Below are 18,286 nucleotides of genomic sequence, written 5' to 3' on the forward strand. Positions count from 1 at the left end.
AAAAAACCTAAATACTGCTTGACTTATTCCAATTCAGGGTTTTTTTAATTATTATTTTATTTTTATTTAAAGGAAGCACTGTGGAAAAGTAATTTTAAAAACCTGCCGACAACAAAAAAGCTTTTTCTAAGGAATTAAATCAGCAGTGTGGTAATATCACTTTTATGTATAAACTACATGTGGTCATGCAAAGGGTTAAGCCATGTGATTTCAGGATAAAAGGTTTCCTGAGTTGACTATTATTCCTATGGTCTGCCAACAACTTTGCAATAAATGGAATGATTTTTATGGGAATGTGGTTATTCACAGCAAGACTACAGTTGGTGTCAGTATGAAAAATTCTTCTTTAGTAGATTCTCTCAGCAGGGATAATAGATCTGAAAGAAAGGCAAAAAGTAGTTACAGAAAACTCTGGCTGGTGTTGGTGACAAATTATGCTTACGAAATGATGGGGTAACACATTGAAAAAGAAGAAATCAGAGTAACAGTAAATCAGAATTTTTCATCTCTAAGTACTGCTGTTCCAAAGCAAGTTACCTGTGATTATGTGTATTGTTTGATAGCTCCATTTTCTTGTCCATAGAGCAAGTGAGACTTCTAGGCTTTCAGTTGCAGAGGTGTGAAATAATGCTTCAGAAATCAGTAAACTTGCTGCAAAGTTATACCACAGTCCATGAGGGAACATAAAATCTTGGTAGGTTTGAATTAAAATAATTGAGGAGAAAGGCAAAAAAAAGATCATTTTATTAAAGTGTAATATTATTTTATAATTGCTCATTATATTTATAATATTTATAAATTCTGTTATTTCTTAGTATCACTTGTCTATTTTTTACATCTTTATGGGGTTTTTTATTATATTATTAGCAGGAAAGTGCGATGGAGAATGCATTAAAATATTAATTAACTTAGTATTAACAGTTACTGCATTTACATTCGTTTTGTGATAAGTGTTCAGAATGCTTAAAAGATTGAACAATTGATCAAGTCTGCAGCACTACCCCTAGAGCTGGTATTACCTTCAATTCAGAATGAGGAGCAAAGTTACATAGAATTTAATAATTCTGTTCAAACCATACAGCAACTTTATGGGTTTTAGTTGTTTGAGCATTGATAAGCTGTTGAAACATGGAGGGGTTTGTTACTATTTGGGTTATTTGGCTGGTTTTTTAAAAAGAAATAGGTAAGGGCTGTTTAAGAGGTAAACACAGCAGCTTTGAGTGCTTCCTGCTCTTTGTTTCCCTCATGGACAATTACCCCAGTTCTATTTAAAACATTTCATTTGCAAACTTGACTCAGAGCATTTCAAAGACCTCGGGTTTTTTTCATTATGGCATGAATTTCCTTTGTTGTGCTGGAATCACCAATGATGTGCGAGCTAGGAAGAAAATCAACCTAGATGTGTCAATGTCAGGAAAAAAAATCTTGTATGGAGCAACAGTGTTGTTGATAGGTGGAGGTTAACCACTCATGAGACAAAGGGGTAGTTTCTTGGACCTAAAAGTAACTACTGACTATGATGATGCCAAAGAAAATAAATTTCCTAGAAAATTACTTTTCACATTCTGTCAAAACAGAAAAATAGTATGTACATTCTTTAATATTCTAAGAAATATTTCTTTAATAGAAATACTTTAAAAACAATCTATGAAAGAAAAACCTTTTGTTTTAAACAAGTTTTGAAAAGAGTGTGATAGTTAAAAATGCAGCTGAAAGTAGAATTAGCTGTTGGTGATTGTTGAATGCATTCATTCATGATGGTCATGTGAATATTTATTGCTAGTATTACAAAAATTTAGACTATAAGAATCCAGTGTTTCATAAAGTGATGACCTTCATTTAGCAATGAGCAATGAACAGAAGTTCACCTTCAGACCACTAACTAATCTTTGGTCACCCAGAAATTACTTTCCTCATTTGGTTGAAATGAGAGTTCACCTCCTTTCAGTGTTTGTGATGTCTGTAATGGGAACCTCCCAACCCAACTGCTGCTCGGAATGCTTTATAAGAAGCCTGTGATACAGGTTCTGGTAGTTCTCCTTCAGCAACAGAGAGTTCTGTGAAAGCCAAATGTGCTTATTCCAAGAGCTTCAGTAGAGGCATTTTTAACAACACTACATTTATTTTTAGAGATTGAGACCTAATTTTAAGGTACTTTTAAGTTCTGTGAAGAGTAGGTACATTCACTTTCTAATGAACCCATCAAAAATTATGGACTCCCTTCCAGCAGGCATCACAGCAATTCCCTTTACACATTCAGACTGAGACACAAAGCCCATTTATTTGCATTTAATTTTCCACAGTAGCAATGCAGGAACAGCTCAGTTTCAGTGCAGGAAGGATAGAGAGAAAAGGAAATACAAATCACAGTACAGAATTTTCCCTAATATGTATGTGAGGGAATGACTGGAAATAGTTTCTCATCTATGTGATACTACAACCATGGGTGACTTGCAGAAAGCTTGTGGAATTCCACTTCATGAATGTGTGACTAAATTACATCGCACACGTAGCTGTAGGTAAATGAACAGAAATGCAAAACAAAGTCTTCATTCATAGGCAGAACTGTGGCTTTGCTGGTGTGTGCAAAACACAGCTAGAGGCTTCTACCCATCCGAAATGCATGGTGCCTAGCTGTTGTGGAATGTGCTGCTGTAGTTCATGAGTGTTAGAGCTATGAAGAATAACAAATACCTCCTTTGCTTACTTGAGAAGATCATTCCTCTAGGCTTATGCAACTTATTAACCACTTAACTTCTTTCACATGGCCAGTGATAAGTATCTTCATACTAGGTGCCACCAAAAATAGAGCCTATATGATTTCCTTGCTCAAGAGAATCAGATGGAGTGTTCTTTGCACACATACAGCTGAGCTGAAATACACAGCAGCCTTCCAAGCTCATAGCATCGCTTTATCACTTTATTTACCTTTCTATTGCTTTTCCCTGACTTGTGAGGTTAAACCATGACAGGTAGCACAAAAGTTCTTGCCTCTCTAGCTGGCATTCCTAGAGCTCTGATGAAGCATAGTTGTCCTCTGCTCCAACTGGGCAGGGCAGCAGTGGGCCAGCTCATTCCACCTCTGCTCCTGCTGGGCAAGGCAGCAGTGCCTCAGTTCACTGCTGCTGAGCACAGCATAGGGGTCAACATCTGCCCTGAAACATTCAGGGTGGGAAAGAAAAGGAAGGAGAAAATTCAAAGTGTTGGGTAAAGATCTTCAGGCTGCCCATAGAAGCAAATGTTTTTGCTGTCTGTAATGGCAAGGTTAGCAAAGAGAATTTTAAACCCAGTCTTTGTCCCATTAGCAGACAATTACTAAGACGGGAGACTTGCTTGCCCAAGGCATTGTAGCTTTCATTTAAATACATGCATTTAGGAGATCAGCAACAGCACCAAGGCCCAGCAAGTTTAAATTAATTGGTTATGTAGGAGTGAAAGAGAGAACTTAGATCTTGTGAAAATCTCTATGTGAACCTCTCATTTCCTAGGAATAAGCATTATTTTAAGGCTTTTATGGAAAAATCATTCTTTTCTTAAGTTTAATTTTGAAATTGTTTACAATTAAGTCTTTTTTAGCTGTCTTTAGTACATAGTGTCAACAAAATGTATGTGTTCCTAAAAGTATACTTTCAAGTTAATATGCATTACATTCTGACCAGGTTCATGGCTTTTTTTGCTTCTTAAAGCATCTTCATATTTTATTTTCACTGGCTTTCATTAATCATAGAATTTTTTCATTACAAAGAGTATATATTCACATATAACAGGAATCATGTCATAAAGAAGGTATTTGCAATGTGAGGTGCTGAACCTCTAAAATACAGTGAATTTGACACTTTGAACTTAACACTGTTCTTTCCAGGAGTAACAAAGACTCTAAGCAGATAAACTTGAGATTTGTTTAGCTGTTTCAGTCTACTGGCAAAATTCTTTCTCTCACACCGCTCTTTTCCTTTCTCTTTTCATGCAAAATATACAGATATAGAAAAACAAATTATTTTGTCAGTGTTGTAGCAAGAATTGATTGTTAGAGGGGCACTCTAAAACACTTCTGTGTAAGGTGATACATTGCAGAAATAGAATAGTTTTATGTTTTATCTTCTCTGAACAACTGGAATGTAACGAGCATATTCGGGACGATAGGGAGTATCTCTGAACTGGAACCTGAACAGCAAATCTACACCCTAAAGCAAGTGAGAAAGCTCTGGGGTTTGGAGGACTGCACTTACTGTGATTGTCCTGAGCTCTGCTGACCCTCTGCTAGAGGTATGATTTCACTTTTTGGTCTTCCTTTTCAATAGAAATATTTCAATGTATGGACTAATGTATAGAGAGGCTATCAGTTCTTGAATTATCTGCTTCATGACACTTATGAAGTAAAGAAAACTAGCAAAACAGAGTTTTCTTTTGCTGTGGGAATGTAACTGGCACATTACAGTTGCTATAGATACTTCTTTAGGTCATGTTTTATTTTAAATTGGATTCTTCCAGTTACAAGGGGCAGTTGAAATGAAAATGTAAACCTTGATTTTAGCATAGCTACTTCAATAAACACAAGTTACAGAATATGATCTGTATTTATTTTGGAGCAAATACTATGTACTTTAGGAGTAGCATATTTAATCCAAATGCATTTGTTCATGCGAGCAAACAAAATAGGATTTTAATCACTTTTTCTATTAGAAAATAATGGCATCTATTGTGCATTATAAAAGGGTTACATCTTCAGCACAGGAGAACACTCTAAAGTCATTGGCTGTGAAAAACAGTTCGCTAAATAATTTCAGTTCTTAGTCCTCAGCATTTATAATAGCTAATAGTGTATATATATAATATTTTTTTTGTTTGTTGATGTGCTATTTTAACACTTAAAGAGTTGGTATTTTGATGGTGTTTTTTAGAGGGTTTTAGTTGAGGTTTTTTTACACTATAAGCTTCTCTTTATATTAAATTTAAAAATGGGAGCATTTTGAAAGCCTTCACAGCCCAATTTAATTCCTTGACTGTTCATCCACAAATTGTCAGACAGAATGAAGTGGATTTCAAGAACTCTCTTTGTTCTTCATATCCTGTGCCTGACCCACAGGTAATCTGCACCTTTTTTCTTCAGCGCCGAATAATTGTGGTGGGAAAGAAGAGAAAATGTTAGGGTCACAAAGTGCAGGCTAGACAGAGATGACAGGTCCTGCCAATTGAGTGCCAGTGTTGAGAACCTGCGAACCGTAGTCTCTGCTTTTTCACATGGATTTGCACTGTATGTTAACAGGCACTTTGCAATGATGGGTTAGGAAGTTCAGCTCTTCAGCCTTTGTTGCCTCGGCTTGAAAGGAAGTGCAGAGGGTTTTGTATATTTAGCAAGTACAGAAGTACACTAGAGGAGCATTAGGCACAGGTCATATATATATATATACACACACATATATATATACATATATATGTGTGTGTGTATATACACACACACATACACAGAGGATATAGATGTGCTGTTGTTCTATGAAATGTTGATTTTCTAACCTGTGCACATGCATACTATAGATTTCGTCATCCTTCTAGTAAAGTAAAAACCAGATATTTTCTTGTCAAGTTCATTGACTACTGGTAAATAGTGTTGAGATCCTTGCATGTTATTTTTCTGAAATTAAAATAGAGAATGGTTGAAGCAATCTCCTTTTTATTTTACTGGAAGATAGTCACAGCTGTGAGTAAAAAGGTATAGAAACCAAAAGGGTTTTTTAGGGTTTTGTTTGTTGGGGTTTTTTTTAAACAGCCATTCACAAACTACCTTTGGAATATGTAATTGTTGCTTGGAAAAAGCATTTTCTGACAGTCTGTCTGTGTTTCCCAAAGCAGCATGTTGTGATGGGTTATACGACTAATGAGTATTTGTAGAGCAGATAATAATCTGAAAGGGTATATATAACTTAAAGGGTATATATCTTATTCCTGGAAAAGACATAAGCAGAGGTACTGCTGACATAAAAAATTGCTTTAAAAACACAGCAGTGTACACTTGAGGATTTTTTTTATAATTTTTTTTTTCAGATACATCACATTTATAAAAGATTGCAGCTTTAACTTGTTTTGCCAGATCTGTTCTCACATGTACATGACCAAATTTCTCTACTGTTCAGTAGGGAAAATGAAGCAGTGGATATAATTGCGTAATGACAGATATGAGAGGAACAGAGAATCCCAGCAATCGTTTCCTGTGAGTTGGCCAGCTTCCAGGCTGTCTCAATGGGCACGCTGATGTAAAGACAAAATGAAAATAGCTCATTCTCAAAGGTGGATGTTGGTTGGATTTTTTTTTCCCCTGCTCTTATTTGACTTTGCAGACTAAGGTATTGAAACAATTAGTTGACAGCATGGTGTTAGTTTTCTCACAGTAAATTAAGAAGATTAACCAAATGTGGAAATGTATTTTAGCTATAATCAGCAGATTTGAGACTGTAATACTTCGGCATCCTCTGAGGTTATGTTCATAATATTAGTCATGTTATTCCTTTTTTATAATGCACAAACTTGTCCAGAATTATCTTACTCTCGGTGGTTATTCAAAGACAGCAGAATTATTAGTTTTATTTTTGTTAGTTTTGTAACCCAGAAATGTAGAGGATCAGCATGCTAGCTGTTGCGTCACTCCACTTGGCATGTAGTATTGGCACAGATAGGAGAAACTCTTGTAACAGCCTTAATCTTTTTAAAAAATTATTATTATTAATACTTTTCCTACAGTAAATTGAGTAGTAAGGCATATTTAACATAATGATGGCAGGAGTGCACAACTTGACGGGCGGTAGTGAAGGAGCAAAGTAATATAAATATTTGCAGAACATTTCTGCCATAACTTAATGCTTTGCATATGAATCTTTAAATAGATCCTAAGTTAGTTTAAAGGAATGATTCCAGAGGGCTACATAGGTCCAGGCATTTAAAGAGCTGTGAATAATGACTGTGGAGCATCTCTGGGAGTTTTTGGCTCGTCATACAACAACAGAAAAGGGAAGGAGGAAACGTTAGTAGGAAGAAGTTTACAAATGCTTTGGGAATGGAGGAGGGAGAAGACACAAACCTTCCATGTACAAGTTTTAGGCAAGACTCATTTAGTAATTAATTTTTGATTGTTGTTTTTCTTTGGTATACTGCATTTTGCTGGAGACATTCACTTAGCAAATAATTGCAGCAGTTTTAAGTTGGTCCTGCAAGCACATATCTGCTGCTGCTTCAAGCCCCAAAGCAGAACTGATGGAAGGGAATGTACAAACAAATCTTGGTTACTCCATGCAACAACATCTGTTGGTTTAATTGAGCTACTGCAGGAGATTTTATTCAAGCTAAGCTACCAGTTGTGGCACCGAAAGCTCTGAGGGACGCAAACACATGGTTCCATACAAGCCAGCTGTGCAAGAGACCAGCAAAGGACAGCATAGACAGTAACTTCTTGAACTACTATAGGTAGATTTGCTAAGTTACACATGCTGACACTCTCATTTTCCCTTGGGAATTTTCAAGTGAAAATGAAGCATTTTGGCAGTGTGTTCATTAAAATCAGCACAGTTCAGACAGAACTGTGTGAGAATAGGGTTTAGCCATCTAAGATACTTTGTCCTGAAAGCATTATCCCTAAACTATACCAAGTACATTTTGCTTTCCAGGGATTGATCCCAAAGTGCAGAGCAGCATCTCAGCCTGTCTGACTGAAATCCAAACCTTCAGTGCAAACATGTCATCACTTATAGTTCCTCCTGAAGATTTCAAACTGGATACACTGAAGTTGCAAGGTCAACACCTTTAGGAGCAAAACATTGCTAGCTGCATAACCTTTATACATAAGCCACAGGGTATTTTTCTCCTTACTTGCCAATTCAAACTTATTTTAAAAGACAATCCTGCAATTTTAATGTTCTGCTTTGGAGTTGTCTGCTAAACTGATTCTGTCATAATAAAATACATCTGCATAAATGACTGTTTCTACAGGGACTTTCAGTTTTAATTTCAGATATCATTTTGCCAGAGAAATTAGAGGGAGAATACTAGTATATATTTCCAGTGAAAATTTTACAAAACTGTCAAAGCTATTTGTAAAAGTTTGAAATGGTAAGCCGACAAACAAACCTTTTGGTTTTTTTCCTGAATGACTGTTTAGCTGTAAGTCAGCTCCTGTCACTGAAGCTTTTTGAGAAGTACTTGAGGATTTTATAAGTACTTCTATTTTTATTAAATATATCTCTGAAAAAAATGTGCTGGTTGGAAGTGCATATTTTATTTGTTGGTCAGTGTCAAACTCCATTTTACCCATATCCCTAATTATGGGGCATATTGAGTTTACCACTATTTTAAATTGTTGAATGTGTGGGTACTTGCTTGTAAGTAATCCAGAGGATGAAGCAGTGTCCTAGGTAGGCTTTGCTTATGAACAGAATGATCAACACAAAGCATGGAGGTGAAAACAAATACAAGGTGTTCTGAGAGAAGGAAGGATGGAGCAGATCAATTAATGATGTGCGGGTAATTGGCTTCTTTGAAGAGTCATTCATGAATTACTAAAAGAGCAATTGCTAAATGAGTGTTTTTCCTTCCCGTGTTCAGGGGTTGAAAAATGCGTCCATCACTCATTAGCCCAAAGCCCGAGTCAGCTAGACAGAGTGAAAAAATACCTGGCACTCAAAGCTCACATTTAGCCTCAAAGCTGTGCCCTGCCACTCAAGAGGAACAAAACAGTCGTGCACTGTTTGTGACCTTCCTTTAGTTGTAACATAGTGTCAATCACAGTGGTGTTTAATTCTTTCCAAATTATAACATGTATCTCTTGTGTTTTAATTTTGCTTCACTCCCCACCTCACTTAACTTACTTTTCTTCTTTTATTCCTGACAAAAGAGGACACTGTCCCTCTCCATTATAATCAGTATGTAATCTGAAATTTGTGCTGTTCACCTTTCTTGCTTTCTTGACACCGTTTCTGTACCTTTACCCCACCAACTTTTAGTCTCTGATTGCTCGGTTTTTCTCTCCAGAGTTCCTTTCTTTTGATACCGTGGTTTCTCTTTCTAAGGTATCACTTCAATTCTCACTCACTAACTCCCAAGCAGATGGTTAGACAGAAGGCTAGAATGTGTGTCATGTCCCAGGGCTTGTGATGGTCCCAAGGCCTTGCACTGTAAATTTCCAAGTCCACAGGTTCTCTCTAACTGTGGGATCTAAGATACAGTGATCTCATTCTTCCTGCCTCTGTCTTTTGCCTGAGAGAGTTGAATTTGGAAGTTTGTTGGGTTATTCCTTCTTTCATCCACTCCTGTAAGAAGATTAGCTTCTACACCTTCCTTTAGTTTTGTGGTTACTAAAAAAAATTGTTTCTTTTCCCAGGTTCCTGTTCAATTCTAGTCAATGAGCAGTGGAAGAGTAACTAAAATGGGAAGTTAATGAATTTGAGAGTGTGTCCCTTCTTTAGCTTGCACACAGTTCATATTTGAATTGTTAATGTGGTATGCATTTCGATGGACATTTGCTTTCGGTTTTAAACACAAAAATAATAATAATTTCTGTGAATTTGATAACTTGCTGAAGCAGCTTCTGGCTCTTTTTTTAGCCAAGTTGATTTTCAAAGACTGGCAACATATGTTCACACTTGCAGTTTCAGCTGTGTCTGTACATCTAATGGGTTTTGTCTGCCTGAGGAGGAAATTCACTGTATGGTGGTTAAATATGAGCAAATGTAGTATTGTCTCTCCTGTGCTGGCTGTTGCTCCTACCTCTCTCTCTAGCACAAGCTACCTATGCATAAGATACAGAAGAGTATGCATTGCAGTAAGAATATGTTGAACAAATTCAACAGACCACACCTTGTTCTTCGGAGCATTTCAAATTTCTGAAGTAATTTTTTTGTAAACCTGTGTTTTTAAAAATCTAGAATCCACAGCCACCATGTGAGACCACATAGGCTTCTTCAGCTTTTTTCTTATCTGAGGTTGTTGACCTCAGGAGAGGAGGAGAAGGTTACAGGGTCAAAGTCTTTTCCTCCTTGGAGTTTGCTGCTTGCTGGGAGAGGGTTGGCTGGAAAATAGATGTTTTAGAAAAAGGGTTGAGGGTCATGATTTTAATTCTGTTAGGGAACAGCTGGTTTGAGTTTCTTTCCACTTCTATCTTCCCTCCCTTCCTCACAAATCCATGGAGAGAGAAAAATTTGTTCAGAGGAAGGCAACACAAAAATAAAGGATTGCCGTATTTTCATCTTTAAAATAGAACATGTTTGTTCTAGGACTTCACATTAAGAGAGAGAAGAGGAAATTATTAAAATATTTGAAATCCGTTATTGTTTCAAGCATTGAATTGAGATTGATCTAGAGTGTCAGAGGTTTATTTGTTTTCCTGCCAAAAGTTGAATTGTTAATAGTAATGTTCTAATGTGGGGTTTTGTGGATAAACAATATGCATTACAGTTTTAAATTTAGTGATGGACAAAGCTAATTTTGAATGTGCCATGTTAGTTTGAATGCAAGTTGCTGAAGGAAGATGGTTTGATTTGGCTGTTTCTGTTCAGATTTTCTTCATCTTGGCATGCTGCTTTCATGCACTAAGACCAAAGAGAGAGAAGGAAACTCACAACTCTCAAATGAATGGCAAACTAGGAACAGATTTTTCATCTGCAGTCCTCTGAAACACTGGCCTCAGGCTGTGTTGGTGTGTGGCTCAACAGCAATCAGAGGTCATAATTTCATTGGCGGTTAGCATCAGGTTTAATTTTTCTAATATGTTACATTTACCAAAATGTCTGGTTTCAGTTACACTTATGCACTGACTGAATCAGCTTTGAGCAGCATGATGTTTTAAGGTACCTGAAAGGCTACAAGAACGTTTATGGAAAACATATGCTAATTGTTTTTAACCACTTTCCTTTCTAAACACAAAAACGTGTTTTTGGAAAGCTATTTAACAGTAGTAGCTAATGACAGTGCACATTTATTCTAAGAAATGAGCACAAGGAATAGGTAAAATAGTTGTTTTAACAAGACTGCCATCTACTGATTTCCACAATTAAAAATATTCCTGATGAGTAGATTGTTCATAGGTTTTTTTATAGCTTTATTTTCAAGATTTGCAAGATCAGGAAAATTACAAAGTCTTTCTGTCACCTTAGGAATGCGACCAGGTTCACATTGATGACGTGTCCTCAGACGACAACGGTCAAGATTTAAGGTACGAGAGAACTCATTAAGATAAAAATTTACTTTGCAAATTCCTTCTCGAGAAAGCGATAGACTGCTGGAATGCTTACAGTAGCCTGCTCTCTTTTAACTGTCCTAGTCTTTGCAACCCAGAAAACTGAGTAGCTGGTGATTGAATGTAGCCTTTTGCCTTTTATTAATCTGGGAGTTTTCTTATCTCTGGCCAGCACCTATAACTTCGGAACGGATGGCTTTCCCGCGGCAGCCACCAGCGCGAATTTGTGCCTTGCGACAGGGGTGCGTGGAGGAGTGGATTGGATGCGAAAACTGGCTTTCCGCTACAGACGAGTAAAAGAAATATATAATACCTACAAAAATAATGTTGGAGGCAAGTGGTTCTGGAGTATCTAACAGATATAGATTAGAAGTGGTAGATTGGAAGAACTGGTTTCTGTTCCTTTTTTAACACAGTAATGTTTAGTGTTAGTTTGCAGTGTGCAGAAAATTGTCTCTGAGCTAATAAAAGCAAAGGAAAATGACAGAGCGTTATATAATTTCAGTGCAGACATGCCCTTACCTACTCCACAGGTCTTCTTGGTCCAGCAAAAAGAGAGGCTTGGTTGCAACTAAGAGCAGAAATTGAAGCTTTGACGGATTCTTGGTTAACACTTGCACTGAAAGCACTCACCCTCATTCATTCGAGGTGAGTACGAAGAATGAATGAGGAAGGAATCTCTAGGGTGTCTGCTGATGATACAGAAGAGGCTGCCTGGTCTGGTGGGAAAAGATGTTGAATATGGAGAACCTTATTCTCATTCCTTGTTCTGGTCTAACCATGCCTTTCTACCTTGCTCTCCTGTAAGGGGGTAAACCCCCCATTCTTTCTAAGTACCAATAATAATAATAAATAAAGAGGGGTTCTGATGGGAGGGATGTTATCCTTCTTTTGTTTGGTTTATTTTGGTGATTTTTGTTGTTGTTGTTTTGGTTGTTTGTTTTGAGGGGATTTTTTTGGGGGGTGGGTTTTTTTCTGGTTTGCTTTGTTAAAAAAGGATGTTTGCATTTTCTCTTTCATAGGACAAACTGTGTAAACATTCTCGTAACAACTACTCAACTAATTCCAGCTCTGGCAAAAGTCTTGTTGTATGGACTAGGGGTTGTATTTCCCATAGAGAATATTTACAGTGCTACTAAAATAGGTGAGCTGTTTTTATCATGTTGTGATACTTTTACAGCTGTAATTCTAAATAAAAAGATATTGTTGTTTATATATATATATGTTTTCACTGTAGCAGATACAGAGACTACTAATACCTGATCTCATCAAACACTTTGTGCTAAAGCATCCTCAAATTGTTTTTCAAATATTTGTCATGATACAGCACAGGAAGCTTCATATAGCTCTATAAACACTGATGCAGCCTCCATTAGGAAGAAACATAATTGCTTTTTTGCCATCGTTTCTCAAAACTGTGTAGCAGTTGAGAAGGCTTTTTAGTAGGCTGTAAGTACAGAACACTGGAGTCTCCCCAGAGTAGCAGAAGAAATTCTGTAAAGGTAAGCCCTGGCTCCATTTGTTTTCATGGGCTCTGGAGCAAATTTCAGTAAACAGTTTACCAGAAGCAAGAACTTTTAGCTGCAGAATGTAATTGTTTAAGTTCTTGCATACTGACTGTAATAAGTTTCATTCAGGCCAATGTTTGTTTCTCTTTTCTGGTTCAGTATAAATGATGTTATTCTGAGTATGTAGAAGTACATCGGACCAGATGGCAATGGTGCTTGTAGTTTTTAATGTGATTATGACATATCTGTTCTGTCTCAGATTCCCTCAAAATTGTGGGCTATGCAAAAACATTTTTCATGTGTTCTTAAGTATCTATACTACAAGAAGCTCAAAGGGCCCAGAAAAAGTGGTGTGTTTTTTTTGTTTGGTTTTGTTGGTTTTTTTTAAAAAAAATAAGTTGAGAGTTTTATGGAGAAATTTGAAAGTGTTGCCATAAAAGATATAAAACTGTTTCCTGGTTATCAAAGTCATGGTACCATCAGTCAAAACTTTATAGTAAATTAAAACCTTTAATTATAATACTTTAAATGCACATTTTAATTAAAACTTATTTTAATAAATATTCACTTGTGACTTCACATACACAGGACAGAAGGATATTTTTGGAAAAATGTGTTCAGTCACTGACTATCACAGGAAATCATGAGATTTTTGAAACATGTCACGATTCAGAATTTTCAAGCACCGTTTCAACCTAGTATTTGATGGTTTCTTTTGACTGGCACTACTGTTAAAGGGTATCATTGAGTAGTTTGGCTTCTCTGCTGACTGGAAGGCTTCTTTTAATTTCCAGCCTATTTTTTCTTCACACTGTTACTGTTCTGTAGCTGAAATAACTATTCTTAAAAGCAAGATCTTTCCCATCTGTTGCTCTGTAGACACAAAGGTAAGCATGTACCATGACCGGACTAAAGTGACCTTTCAGAATGGGGAGATTTGAGAGAACTCAAAGCATTTATTTTCTTTCTGGCTTCTCAGTACCAGTACCTGAAGCTTTCCAGCATGAGTACAAATTGAAGGAGGGTAAATTTAGGTTAAATATTAGGAAGAAATCCTTTACTGTGCAGGTGGTGAGACACAGGAACAGGTTGCCCAGGGAGGTTGTGGATGCCCCAACCCTAGCAGTGTTCAAGGCCAGGTTGGATAAGGTCTTGGGCATCCTGGTTTTAGTAGGAGGTGTCCCTGCCCACCCGGGGTTGGGACTAGATTATCTTTAAGGTTCCTTCCAACATTTAACTTTCTATGATTCTCTGATACTATGGTACCTATGCGTAGGACTGGAGTGCTGACATTTCCCTGGGTCTGTGCAGCGAAGGAATGAGCCATATTAATGGATCCCAGTGCAGGATCAAGGACCTTGCCCATATATTGGATTACAGGCATTTAGATCTAAATCTTTTGGGTGACCTTCTAAGTCAGGATACTACTGTTTTAGGAGCCATGATTAATCTTGTCACAGGTTGTAGAGAAAAAGCTAGAATTTCAATTCAGAGTCAATCAATTTACTCGGTTCAGGATACTGGCCATAAACAGATGGTAGAGAATTCTTCTGGTAGGGAAATTCCCCACAAAACCTGTCTCAGATTAGGGAATGAGACAAGGTGATATTGTGGACTTCTAGTACGCTATGTATCATGGCATTGCATACTGAAGCACCTCATGGGTCAATTTTTGGGTTGCACTTCAGCTGTTGTGGCGGGAGTAAAGTTGCAATTGGCCTTGCTGCACCATCCTGTAGGAGAGACTCTTCTCTCCCAATAGCTCTGCTTACGTATTCAAAGTGTCGGGGAGATCCAGGTTAAAAGTTACTTATTTTTATGCCATCCTATCATCACCTACCCTGAATAGTCTGGTCTTTTTCTTTCAGGAAAGGAAAGTTGTTTTGAAAGAATAATTCAGAGATTTGGAAGAAAAGTAGTTTATGTTGTTATAGGGGATGGTGTCGAAGAAGAACAAGGCGCAAAAAAGGTAATGACCTTTCTTCAGTGCGGGTTGTTTTCAAGAAAGCAAAATTTGTCTGAAAGCAAAATTGTCTTTTCTTCTGCATGGGACAGCATGAACTGCCATTTAGATTTGGGATATCTTTGCCTTATGAAATACGTCTTGAACATATCTAGCAGAAAGCTACATAAAACTGTAGCTAATGATGTGCCCTGCTGTTCTCCAAATTCATACATTAAGCTAGCTATGTATGTTTGATGTATTTCAAAAAAGGGGCCAGAAAATGGACCCCGGCTTTTGTGCCAAGAACTAATAGTTATGTTTTCATTGGCAACCCAAAATACCACATAGGATGTTATGAATATAAGCAAAAAATGGTGGTTCTTACTGATCAAAGGCAGTGTGCTATTTGACTGTATGAAATATGTATATGTCACACCTTGAAAAGGTATGTAGGACTGGAGTAGGTATATATAAATTTCTGTTTTCTTGTGCATCCATAATTTGGATTCTGCATTCAGACAACTACCTGTGGCTTGGCCTGCCAGCCAAGGTCACCTCAGATAAATGAGCAGAGGGTACTATTTGACTGTCTTCATTATTTCTTGCTTTCCTCTGGGAAAAAAAGGGAAGAATTCACTCTTTTTTCTGCCCAATGTGGATTAAACTCCATAAAAAGCAGCACTTCCCACTGGCAAATAATAGGCATTATTTTTAGTCTGGCTATTCTACCCAAGTACAGCAGATACAGACTCTTCCCTTTGAGGAATGAGGCATAATATTGGCTATTTGAATAATTGGAGAAAGAGTAGGAAAATGGGTATTTCTGTTCTTGCTTCCTTTCACGGGTAAATTGCTTTTGCACAGCTGTTTTTTCACCAGAAAACTGTGGTACTTCTATATCTCCTTCCACTGTTGCTTTCTAAATTGGAGAAGAGAAACTAATTAGTCCACATGGTGTTTTAACAGCCATTGACTCATTTTGCTTCATGAAATCTGGGTTTTGTGCCCCTGAAGCCTTGCGGGCAGGTTCTCCGCTCGTCCCAGCACTTCGCAGAGTCTCAGTTTCATATATCCCTTTGGCAGACTGACGGGAACAGTTTGCTCCTTTCTCCTTCAGAAATGCCTTTCATCTTTGCGAAGAAATGTTTTCCCGCTGTAAATGATTACGTTTTAAAAGCTGTATTTGAGATGGGGGGGGGGAGAAATTCCTTCTCTTTGTTCCTTTTCTGTTGCTCAGTGAAACAGTGTTGTATATGATAATGGCAGGAGTAGTCCTTTTGGTAACATTATCTATTTCAATGCTTTTTTTTCTACAGGAAACATGATTCAGAAAAGTATAAGAAAAAGCCTTTCCAGTTGCTAAGAGAAGTAGCAGTATAGAAAGTTCCTTTGTGCCATTACTTTAGTGTATTCTTTTTTGGTGGAAGGAATTTTCAGGTTGAAAGCATGTTAGATGCTCTGGATTAAATTATTTGCTCTAGCAATGCCAGAGAAGTCAGTAAGTAGACCAGCAGCCCTGCCTTTCTGCAGAAACTATCATTTTGATTAAGGAAAATGCTTCTGTGATTATTGTCCTGCTTCTTGCCCCGCCAAAAAAGAAATCATCATTTCACACTGTGAAAGCAAGATTTGCCTCTTATGTTTTGGGCCTCACATCCTGCAAGAACAGAAACCACACAGTGCCTTATGGTGTGAGGAGCTGATTCCAACTCTGATGATGTCTTTTTGGTTATCTGCTTCTGAGGTTGTTTTTAAGCTTACTAGGAGGAGTGAGCATGGGAATGCACCCTAGTGTGTACCATGCTTCAGGTTAAAGTCATGTGCCCTGTCCGAAGAATAAATGGTATCGTGGTGTTAGAAAACAGTAAAAGCCTAGACCTTCTCTGGAGAGTGTGCAAACAAAACAGAAGCTTTACTTCCACAAAACTACCCAAAGCACATTGATCCAAAGTGGCATAACTGTTCTGTGATGTACCCCATTCCCGTGCTTATCCCCTAAACCTTGGTAGCTGTTTTCTTCTTGCCTTCCTTCCCATCAGCACTTTGGGGTCTGCGGTGTTCTCAGGGCGGGGACAGGTTATCCCTTTGCACAGCACTTGGCTGAAGGGGTTTGACCTGCAGTGAAGGCGTTAGTATATGTATGTCTCTTTACACTAAGAGCCTAAAAAATACACCCTTCTTTAAATAGCACTTCATTGATTACCTGTAATCTGTAAGGAGTCTTTTTCAAGTGAACATATAAATTCAAACCTATGTCATTTGAGAGGGTTTTTTATTCTGTGTTTATTTAGTGAAAAAAATATGAACTTCCACCTTAGAAGGTAAGAAAGTTAAGGTTTGTTATTAAAAATAATTTACCAGTAGTTTATCAATTGCTACATCAATAAACAGGATTTTCATTTATGCTCTTCGTTCATGGAAAATCCTGAGTCAATACAAGAATAGGAAATATAAAGGGTACATTTTAAATCTTTTTATTATTGTCATTATTATAAGCATAGAAACCTTGTTATGCCATTTAAAAGATCATTGTGCTTTTCAGAAACATTTTTAGGATAAACCATTTCTTGATAAAATGCCTCTTTTGATTGATGTAAATAAATACAATACACTGAGAAAACTGCACACTCTTACATTTCTGGTAGCACTGGACAAGCCATGGTATCAACACCTTTGTTTAGCTGTCACTTCCAGCAAAACATTTTATGAGACAATTAAAATTCTCAGAGCATTTGTGTTGCCGATTGAGGAATAATCATAACCTTCTGGATCAGTGTAGCAACCAGCCAGCTTGGCTGTAACACCAGGGTTCACACAAAGGTTGCAACCTTCCTATCAGCTTCCCCAGGAAAAGGAGGAGAGGAAGGCAGAGAGAAACTGGTGTGAGAGCCAAGGGGTGTTCAGGAGCTGCTGGCACTGGTGTGGGTGCCATGTGGGTCAGAGCCGCCGCCTCTGAGTGCCACTGCAGTGACACAGCTAATCACAGAATAAGTTTCTGGGCTTTTCTGCCAGAGACTCCATTGTCTTAGCATTTTGTTTTCCTTGCTGGTTTTGTGTTTTGTTTTTGGAAGGGTTTTGTTTGGTTGTTTTGTTTTGTTTTGTTTTATTTTGTTTTGTTTTGTTTGAGCTCATCTTTTGCCTTTACTTTTGGAAACACAGTTGGGAAATATTGTAAGGCAGAAAAGAATCCTGAGTTTTTCTGCTTAGGAGAATCCTCCAAAGGATTTCTAGTTTGTGAGGAGACAAGGGAGGAGGCTCTCTGCACTCAAGAGCTGGATTTTACATCAGGTGATTCTGGAGAGCCTGGACAAATGGGCTTCTTCTTTTGTCTCCAAAATCGTCATACTGCCTCGGAGGGAAATTGTGAGGAAAAATCATAAATCTTTGTGGAGCAATAAATAGAATATAAATGGGTATGCAATATGCCACTATTTTAAAGCTCACAGTCATACTGTACTGGTCAGGTTTGGGATTGGAAGTAAAAATGGCTGGTTAGGAAATTTGGCAGGAACACAAGAAAAATACGGTGAAAGATGACAAAAACTGATGAGTTTTCTATTCAAATCCATCACAAATCTCAGGAGTAAGGGTTTTATATAAATATGTATTCATTTA

The 18,286-nt window shown here is 37.5% G+C and overlaps 1 protein-coding gene across 5 annotated transcripts in view; it reads left to right on the forward strand.

Annotated features, from left to right (window-relative positions):
- Window positions 1-18,286, forward strand: part of EYA1 (EYA transcriptional coactivator and phosphatase 1) — an 82,870-nt gene that overhangs the window by 59,749 nt on the left and 4,835 nt on the right. For all 5 annotated transcript variants that reach the window (XM_009070183.1, XM_009070180.1, XM_009070182.1 and 2 more), the window contains 5 exons: window positions 11,136-11,194; window positions 11,391-11,551; window positions 11,752-11,866; window positions 12,241-12,362; window positions 14,595-14,695. In XM_009070183.1, coding sequence (XP_009068431.1) covers window positions 11,136-11,194; window positions 11,391-11,551; window positions 11,752-11,866; window positions 12,241-12,362; window positions 14,595-14,695 — 558 coding nt within the window. The remainder of the gene's footprint in view (window positions 1-11,135; window positions 11,195-11,390; window positions 11,552-11,751; window positions 11,867-12,240; window positions 12,363-14,594; window positions 14,696-18,286) is intronic.

The sequence above is a fragment of the Acanthisitta chloris genome, unplaced genomic scaffold (assembly GCF_000695815.1).
Source record: "Acanthisitta chloris isolate BGI_N310 unplaced genomic scaffold, ASM69581v1 scaffold16902, whole genome shotgun sequence".
Taxonomy (NCBI): domain Eukaryota; kingdom Metazoa; phylum Chordata; class Aves; order Passeriformes; family Acanthisittidae; genus Acanthisitta; species Acanthisitta chloris.